The sequence below is a fragment of the Centroberyx affinis genome, unplaced genomic scaffold (assembly GCF_046629955.1).
Source record: "Centroberyx affinis isolate AG114_WGS23_722 - 3 ecotype Tasmania unplaced genomic scaffold, CSIRO-AGI_Caff_v1 ptg008486l_1, whole genome shotgun sequence".
NCBI classification, from domain to species: Eukaryota; Metazoa; Chordata; class Actinopteri; order Beryciformes; family Berycidae; genus Centroberyx; species Centroberyx affinis.
In genome coordinates this window covers 50,285-60,436 of record NW_027284204.1, presented here as the reverse complement: position 1 = coordinate 60,436, position 10,152 = coordinate 50,285, and the positions used below count along the sequence as shown (strand labels likewise).

The 10,152-nt window shown below is 44.3% G+C and overlaps 1 protein-coding gene across 1 annotated transcript; it reads right to left on the bottom strand.

The window, feature by feature from the left end:
* Positions 1–4,342: 4,342 nt before the first annotated feature.
* sox4b (SRY-box transcription factor 4b) lies at positions 4,343–9,001 on the bottom strand. Its single transcript, XM_071514321.1, has one exon. It carries the CDS (start codon positions 8,371–8,373, stop codon positions 7,108–7,110), a length of 1,266 nt encoding a protein of 421 aa, XP_071370422.1. The 5' UTR covers positions 8,374–9,001; the 3' UTR covers positions 4,343–7,107.
* Positions 9,002–10,152: the final 1,151 nt, after the last annotated feature.

The window sequence follows — 10,152 nt, the reverse complement described above, 5'->3', positions numbered from 1 at the left end:
CACGTTGAGAAACACTGTATTGTGTCACCTTCACAAGCATCCCCATAATCACTCCACGAAAGTAGGACCATAGTGGAAGTTTACCCACCTTTTTAGAGTTTTATGACATCAATTCATAATATACATTATAGTAAGTAGTATCACACTGGTGGAAGTTTAGGATAGGGTGTTATAAGAAAAAAAACAACTTAAAATTACTTATAATTGTTTTTGTTCATATAGATGTTTGCATTATGATGATCACCACCTGGAGGTCAAAGTTCACCCATCATTTTATTTACCACTATATCTCCCTGTCCACAAGAACACACACACACACACACACACACACACACACACACACACCACTACCACTACCACCTCCACCTAAACCCAAGAAAGAAAGAAAGAAAGAAAGAAAAAATTAAGGCAGAAAAAAAAGACTAAAGTTAAATATACATGAGACAGAGAGACAGGAGAAATAATCACTACTCTACTGCACCCTCCACCTCCCCCCCACCCCCCTTCACACACACACACACACACACAGCAGAGCTCTTACCCCCCCCCCACCCCCCACCCCCACCCCCTACCCCCCTGCTGTGGTTTCACTGGGCCAGTGACTCTGCTCTGGGCCGCTGCCTCCATGCCTCCCACTGAGGAGTCAGCTGAGCCAGGCATGAGACTGCACACTGAACACGCTCCGCACAGCTTAACACACACACACACACACACACACACACACACGCACACACAGGCACGGACGCCGCAAGGAAATTTGCAAGATTATGCCGCATACTGACGATATTATCTCCTCGCGCGATACATATTTATCATCAGAATGTTAGGAAACAGAGAGAGAGAGAGAGGGGGAAAAAAATGTAGGTATTACGAAATGCATGAGACTGCCAACTGAAGAGATTGTACATTCAGCGCAGAGTCATTTGATACACACAGCCAATTAAGCTGTGATAAAAAATGCATATATCTGCATATTGGAGTGATGCTGCAAGGGCTCGCCAGCTTACAGTGGCTTCATAAAAATCAGTTATGGATTAACGCACTACTGCACACTCACTATACTTCCTCTACAGCTGTAAAAACATACTTAAAGCCATGCTGCTTGAATGCACAGATACTGAATGTTGAACGTGGGGAATATCACACAGACATGTGACATGTGCAGCCCCCAGTCCTGTCGTCCTTATAGCGCCAGACACAATCCTGATAAAGGGGAACCTGATTCTGAAATGAAACTTTTATGAAATACATGCTAAAAGCCTCGCTATACCTATATCCTCATTACACACGGACAATTACGTTAATTTGAAACGCGGCACGGCTGCATATTGCGATGATACTGAAGAGGCTCTGGCTGCTCACAGGGTGTCACAATTATGAACCGCATACCTTGCTTTAAAGAGTCATTTTGCATCCAATTAAAACATTAAGTCATGTATGGCACAACACATTGAAATGGCAAGTAATGTTTATACCATATATAATAGCGGCGCATGGTAATTGCAGTGAAAGCCATGCTGCCTTTACAGTAATTACACACAACTGATTGAGCTATTATGAAATGGGTAAGACTGCAAAACAGAAATGTTGCCTGAAAGACTGATGGCATATAGCAAAGCCTAAATAGAATAGAATAGAATAGAATAGAATAGAATAGAATAGAATAGAATAGAATAGAATAATATTTCATGTGGGAAAGTATTGCTTTGTAGTGGTGACATGCAACAAATCATACCATTGTGACAGCATTATAATGCATGCTGAAGACTGTATAGCTGCCTGCATATTTATATTGAGGATGTTGGGCAATACATCATTTTTTTTTCCTGCATTGAGGTAGACATGCAATGACAATAAAATTTGAATGTCTACAGATATATTTAGCAATGTACGAAGCAGACACACCGCATCTGATTTTAGTGCTGGGGTATCAGTTTCAGATCATTTCATTTCACATGGAGAATTTCATACACACACACACACACACACATACATGGAGGCAGAGCAGACAGCAGACAGACAGACATGCTCGTCAGCTATGCTGGAGGGCCCTTGGCTGACTGCTGCTACACCAGACCCTCCCCCAACACAAGAGTCTGTCTGGGAGAGGGGGAGGGGAGACCATGACTGTCTGAATACCAGACAGCCAGCATACAGCATACAGCACTACAGGCCAGAACAGAACAGAATAGAATAGAATAGAATAGAATAGAATAGAATAGAATAGAATAGAATAGAATAGAATAGAATAGAAGACTCTCAGGTTGACATTTAGTGATAAGGATATATATGGTTTTAAACCCTTTATAGCTCCTCCTCATCACTGAGCCAATTAAGATGGCCATAGTACATGTGCAGTTTTTATTGTGGAGGATGAATTTTAGCCAATGAGACAAAATCTACACACACCCACACCCGCTGTTAGTCACGGGGTGTCGGCAAAACTGTCCACCTTCATCGCCTCACTGTCTGTGCATCATGGCCTCTAGGTAGGGAATGTGTACGCTGCATCTATAATGTATCAACATGTTAATAATAGCCTCCTACGTAAACCGCAGAGATACAGCTGGTCTGTTGTCATTGCATAAAGGTACATGGGTCGGCTTTCCATGCAGATGAGAGTGCATGAATACTGCATATCCGAGAGACGATGTGACAAGGGATGCAGGGGGTACACGTCCTTCTCTTAAGCACATACTGTATTATACAATGCATTGTATAATATGGCTTTTATGTAAAATGTCAGGGGGGAAACAAGGATTCACCTGTCCATACATGCTTGGTTGTTCAAAGTAAACAAGCTGCTTTATGCTCATAAGGAATCATGTGCTCATAAAAACTACTTTGTTTTGACTGCTGAAGGCACACATGCTAGTTTATTAACAGAGCATAAAGGTCAGGTACAGGTCAATGTGCAGTAGTTCAGTGTGCATGAGATCATAATGTTGTGCATCCATGGGAGATATATTCATATATATATGTGGGAATCTGATTTTTAACCCTTTGTGCCACAGATCATTTATTGTCATGGCTGTTTAAACAGGGAAATAGCACGATCCATGTGGTCGCCATGTGCCACACAGTTTGAAGAACCAGATCTCCTGTGCCCGTGTAGATCCAGCAGAATATGACTAGCAGCTAGGTCGTGTCATATGACCATACAAACATCAATATAGCTTAAGGGACATGCTGGTCTCAGATCAACACTCCTCGGCTAAGATATATTATGAATGCAGGCTCTAGTCTTTAGCCCTCTGGGGCTTAAGTCTACCCCTAACATGAAAACATATCAAATCTGGGTCATGATAGGGTTAAAATAATCTTATTGATTTGCTCTGTATAAATCTATCCATTCTCTATACTTTTCATGGCTCAACAGTGCAGTTGTAAGCTTCCCAAAGGCTTTATAGTATCAAGACCATCTCAAGTCTGTTATACATCAATGGAGGGGAGATCCTACAGATCCTGCTAGAAAGCTTTATCAGTCAGTCCTGCCTGCTGCATTATGACTGAGAGCAAAGATATGCCTGTTCATAGCTCAATGGTGAGATTTCCAAAAGCTTGGTAATTCTAAGACCAACTCAGGTCCATTGAAAGTCAGTAGAGAACGCATTGATGTGCTGTGTTAAGAAATATGTCTGAAAAATATGTGCTGAAAATGACATATCCATTTTAAGATGAAGCTTTGGGAAACATAGTCCCTTTCAGTAATACTGTAAACAATAAACAAGTTCTGCAGAGATATGGAAAACAAGACTTCTGCAATTCTCTGCTTTCATTTGACACTGCAGTTCCCACACACCATCATTTTGCTTCCTTCTTCTGAACCCTTAGTTTTGTTTGGGATGCAAAATGGTGCTATACAATGGGACTAGGTTTCCCAAAAGCAAAAATTGTCCTTCTATGTAGTTTATTCCATTTTAGAACCTTTAGGGAAACCAAGTCCAGGTAATAATGGGTCGCTTTCACTTGTGTCATTTTGCATCCCCAACTGAATTAATGACATGCTTACTACACTATTACTAGCTACTGTGGTGTGCTTAGCTTCCAAAAAGCATCTTAGAGCATTGCAATGTTTGTTCAATATCTGTTGCTTTGATTTCTTACCATTGTTCTAGCTTTTGGGGAAGTCATCCCAGATTGTCAATAAGGTGCGAGTCAATGCACTAATAACCCACTATGGAGGTAATGATAATCAGCAGATGACACCATTCCCACTGTTCAATATTGTGTATGACAATAGTTGCTCATTATCCCTTTTTGGCAATTTGCCCACTGTTGAGAATCAAATATACAGTGATTAGTTAAGTTAAAGAGTCAAGAGAAGAGTTGTAGAGTTTCAGTTCCAGCTGATATTTATTTCCTTCCTTGAAAAAAGTTCTGTACACAAGTTTATATCAACAATCTGACAGGCAGTGAATGGACACAATTTAGCTGGCATGAGTTTCTCCCCCTTTCTCCCCGTCTCAAAAAAAAGGGTGGTTCCTTTGTTTATGGCATGATTAGAGACAATAAAAATGATAATTCTACACAGCATATTGCACAGGATGGATGAAAAATAAAGTTAATATATTTAAAAATGCTTTCATATATATATAAAAAAAAGAGTCCTGAACTGACCACCTTAAACGTAAGTAAGAGTGTGTAAAAGATAGCAGTTCTAGACAGTGCCTGTCCTCGATAGCAACAACGTACATAAACACACAATCTTTTTGCTTTATGATACAGTCAAATATACAAAGATCGATTTCACGTTTCATCATTTTTCCTCATTTTTTATCTTTTTTTCTTAAAAACACAACAGCTAATAACCTGAATCTGAAATACAAATGCTATTCACCATGCCATAAAGATACTAAAACAATTATTAGCTAATAGTTAGCCGACAAGTAGAAAAGATTATATATTCAAATACAATGAGAAACGCAGTACAATTAATTGTTGCGGAACTCAAGTCAGCAATTTGAATATGGTTGTTGTTGTTGTCATCATTGTTGTTGTTTTGCTTGCTATATTGATTGATAGCCCGTTCAATCCAGTGGTTGATTGGCAAATTTTTGACATCAATTAAAAGAAAACACCAGGAAATGAGTCAAATTTAAAGCTACAATCTCCTCATTTGTTGTCATAGGCAAGATATCTGACAGGAAATGCAAAAAGGAGTGGCTGCTCAAGATACTGACGCTGTTGAAAGCACATGCTCCACAGGGGGAAGCCTATAGAGAAAATGTGTTCCTGTTCCTTTAAGAAGCCTGCAGACTGGCATTGTAAACGTGAATGGTAGGCTGATTCAGAGACTGATGCTGCGTTCAAGTGCTGCCGGAATTACCGTAGTGTCGAGGCGAGCGCACAAGAATCACCCAACAAAGTGGTAAATGGGACTGGTAAAGTAGGCATTTTCCCCTCATACTCGAGTTGCCAAGATGTGACACACAGGGGACAGAGAGCATGGAAACTGTGTCAGCATTTGATGCTAAAAGTGATCTATAACACATAATTTGCCAAGTAAGTTAATTAAAACATCAATTTACACGCCTGATGCGCACTCTCCTCTTCCTTCTTTTGCTGCAGCACAAGTAAAAAAAAAAACATGCACCAAAAACTACATTGTTACAGGGTCCGTTTCGTTGTTTTTTCCGATCGAAAGCACTTGAATGGGCGACCAAACCTCGAAAGTACGAGCTTACGAGGAGCACTTGAAGGCAGCATGAAAACCAGCCAGCCGGGGTCTTAAAATTAGGAAATCCAATACAGCGGTATTAGTAGGCTACACACACCGATTGTTGACACCCCCTTTTTCGATATAGATTTGTACAAAAATACACTGAGAAAATAATCAAACTGTTTCCTCTCTTTTTAAGTGTCCAAAAGTGTGTACATTTAAATATAAAAAGAACTCAAAAAGTTTTGTGTTTTTAAAACTCTAGCCCTTCGCCTGAGAAGGAAACGTGACAGACACAGAGACGTACGGACAGACAGGGAAACCGTGTAAGAAAAACAAAAACAAAAGAAAGAAACATGACGAGACCATGTATACAAGAAATAAAAAATAATGATCAAGTCCAAAATGCTTGGCCCAGTATATAAATACGACATCCCATATAAAATGGCATCTGGATAAATGTACAAAACAAAGCTCAGAGGATGAAAAATCGGCGAGGATTTCTCTATAACATCTGAAATCAACATAAAAGAAGAATTTTGGTCCTGAATCGTAGAGAATAAGTGTATAAAGTTCAGCACAGATTTGAAGTTGCGTTTGAATCCTGAAGTTTGAAGAATTACAACAGCTGGTGATTATTTCAATGTCCATTTTTTTTAAAGAGAACAACCGAAGCGAGCGCCACCTACCCATTTAAATAACCCTAATACTACTTTTGAAACTGCTCGACAGTCTTACAGGAAATCTCAGCACAAGATAGGAACAGAGTAGGCTATCATGCTTACCATGGTTTTTTTGCTTTTTGAGAAAATATTCGACTTTTAAAAAACATCAACCCACCTCGGTTTCATTAAAAAAAAAAAAAAGTCCCATCTCGGTGACACACCACAATAAAAATGTCGCACGACAGTCCTATTTCTGTACCTCTTTTTAGTGGCGAAGTCCACTTGGCGATTGGTAAAAGTTGTGAAATGTCCCTTTTTTCATCATCAATAACATTGATTAAGTGAACGGCGGACCGTAGAACGTGCAAATCAATCACAGTTTAGTTGTTCAGTTCAAAACAGTTCAGGACTGAGCGCTTCACTCAACAGGAAACCCAGTCAGTCTCTCTCCATTTCTCTCCTCACTCTCCTCTCGTTTTCGTCTCCTTCCGCGCTCCTACTCGTAACCCAAGTCCCACAGTCCACGCATCCAAAGAAATAGTACAAAAAGCAAGTTATTCGCTTTAACGTTTAGTTCTCCATGGGGGGGCCGCAGCTCTTGCTCTTGTCTACGGACGAGGCGGGGGAACCTTGTTATATTGGTAATAGCGGGATTTTACTAGTCTGGTATAACACAAACTATTGCGCCCACTGTACCAGGAACCCCTGTCTCTGTTTGTGGTCTTATTTTTGCTCGCAGGACAACATTACCTGTCGTAATTTTCTTCCCCTCTCGCGCACTCAATACGTGAACACCAGGTTGGAGATGGTGGACTCCAGCCAGTCCCCGGAGATCATCTCGCTGACCTCGGGCGTGCAGTAGTCGGGGAACTCGAAGTGGGAGCCCCCGGAGCCGGACTCAAAGTTCAAATCCAAGTCCCTGTCCAGCACCGAGGAGCCGAAGCTCCCCAGCGACATGCTGTCGAAGCTGGGGCTCGGGTTGATGTCGAGCAAGTCGTCCTCGAACTCTTCGTCCTCCGAGGAAGAGGAGGACGAGGAGGAAGAGGAGTGGGACGAGGCGGAGGAGTGGGAGCCGGAGGGAGTAGGCGAGGAAGCCCGCCGACCGGCGTACGTGTGCCGGCCGTGTCGCTCCGAAGACCCGCCCAGGCTGCCGCTGCTACCGGGGGACTCGCCGCCCTCCTCCCTGCCGCTGGCCGCGTCCTCGTACAGGCTGAGCGGGTCGCTGGAGTCCGCCGAGCTGCTGAGCGTCGGGCTGGCCGGGACGGCGACGGAGGACGCCGGGCTGACGCTCATGCTGCCCCCGCCGCTCCCGAAAACGTACACCCGCTTGGGCTTCTTGGCGTCCGGGATCTGCTTGGCCGCCGAGGAGACAGATTTCGACTTGTAGAGGGAGTTGTGGTGGTGCTCGGATGGGTGCTCAGAGGAAAATGATGATGCTTTGGTGCTACTGCTGCTGCTGCTCCCGAAGAGTGATTTGTGGGGTTTGCTGCTGCTGCTGCTGGGTGATTTGGATCCGCTCTTCCTCGAAGATGAGGATGACTTAGTGCTGGTGTTGTTAGAGCTACTGCTGAGTTTCTCCCCCTTCTCCCCGTTACTACCAGGTTTGGAGGCGCTCGATTTCACCTTCTTCCTCGGCCGGTACTTGTAGTCGGGATAGTCCGCCATGTGCTTGAGCCTGAGCCGCTCCGCCTCCCGGATGAAGGGGATCTTGTCGCTGTCTCTGAGCAGCTTCCACCGCTTCCCCAGCCGCTTGGAGATCTCGGCGTTGTGCATGTCCGGCGACTGCTCCATGATCTTCCTCCTCTCTATCTGCGACCACACCATAAACGCGTTCATGGGTCTCTTGATGTGGCCGCTGGGCGTTTTGCACCATGCCGGGTTGTCTCCCAGCTTGTCCCCGGCGGTCGAGGAAGCGGTGGAGCCCGGGGAGGGAGGCGAGGCGGCCGGGTCCAGGTCCATGCACGCCCCGGAGTCGGAGCTCGAATCCCCGGCGAAAAAGGACAGCGCCTCGGCGGTGCTCTCGGTGTGGCTCATTTTCTGCACCATGCTGCCTAGTTCCACAGACAGACAAGACAGAGGGAGAGCGGTGTGCTTGCTCTTTCTCTCCCCCCCCTCTCTCTCTCTCTCCTTCTTGGTCCTCCGATTCACTTTAAAGCAAACTCAGCTCTTTTCTCCCTCTTCACAGTTTGAGCTGAGTAAAAAAAAAAATAAAGGCGCAAGAAATAATTCACTCCTGAGATGTGCGGTGAACTCGGTAATAGCTCAGTCCAGTGTAGCCTTTAAAAAGGCTAGATGTGTAAAAAAGTTAAATTTCCAGGTTCTGTAGGTGATAATACAGCGCGGACAGTAAAAATAGCCCACTCTCCTCTGTGTACCCTGTTATCTGTCTGTCTCTCTCTCTCTTCCTTCTGTGTTATAAAGTCTATTCAGTCGTGGGGTGACTGAACATATGCAGCTGCAGAGCGCAGACTGAGTGCCACACTGTGCGCTCTGGCACTTACAAAGGGCTCCCAAGTGAAGTCTGTCAGGTAAGTGCTTTTCTCTGCATTAGCCCTGTCCCCCTCTCCTAGAAACAAAACCCATGCATGCTGGGAGAGAGCGAGGGAGGGAAAGAAAAAAAAGCAACCTAGAGCGCGTTATACTGTCCGCCTTCCATCTGCAGACCTGCAGTCGAGTTGAGTTTCAAGCAGCCCTCCAGTCTCGGCCCCCCCTTGCTTGCCTTTATCCTTTCCCGGAGATACAACGGCGATAAAAAACCACCAATGGGACGCTGTCGCTACCCTGCCTGCGCGCCAAATCCACGCCCCCCTCGGCGCCGATTGGCCGAAAAAGGAATCTAATAATAATCAGCGCGTGCAATGAGGAGCCTCGTGTCTGACCTCATTCCAGAATACAACGAGAAACTTCATTTTTTTTAAAGAGACACTGGCTTATGTTATGGACCCCCCCCCTTTCTACTCTCTTACCACCAGCCCATGTGTATACCATTAACTTATTGCTATATAGGAAGCTAAGTCGACTTTACCATATGGAAAGTTTACATTGTGTACAGTTAGAGTACAGTTTGTACCGTTCTGTTGCCTGGGTAATCCTTCACAGAAACAGCCTGAAATATTAACCCCTTTCTCTGGTGCTGTACAGAGCCCGCCTGGCAGATTGATTATTGTCGTTATGAATGGTGCGTAGTTATAATACTGAATAGGAGAAGCAAGAGCCAAAACACTTGTCAGTGCAAAGCAGATGATGTAGTTAAGGGTAAAGGTGGGTTAAGGAGGGTAAACCCACCTTAACTGTTTGCCCACCTTTTTAGGCTGACATAAATCTATATGAGGTATATTTATAGTATTGGCTTACATCATAGTAAGTAGTGTTGAAGTGATATAAGTGATATAGGGATGGTGTTTATTATGAGGGGAAAGCATAATTTAATGCTTTTCTGAGACTAATTGATTTTTTGTTTCTATTGGTGGTTGTTTGCCTCATGGTGATCACCGGCTGGAGGTCACGCATCATAAACACGCTGTAAAACGAGACCATGTTCAACAGTTGAGCCTCTCACTCTCTCCAAGCGCCTCTCAAACAGGGAAATATCTCTCGGACACATCATACTCGTTAGGCTGGTGTGAGAAAAGACTCCCAGCCAAGCTGCACGCTCTGCGCTTTCACCAACCTCTCTCTCTCCCTCTCTCCCCCCCTCTCTCTCTCTCTCCCTCTCTCTCGCTCTCCTCTTTCATAAGGCGGGGCTGGGCGGTCTTTTGTCACATAACACACGCCCAACCAACCCTCCCTTAACGCACCAGACAGAGAAAAGCGAGGGAGGCAGAG

Coding starts and splice junctions, on each gene's coding strand:
- sox4b (XM_071514321.1), bottom strand. CDS start 8,373: ATGGTGCAGAAAATGAGCCACACCGAGAGCACCGCCGAGGCGCTGTCC.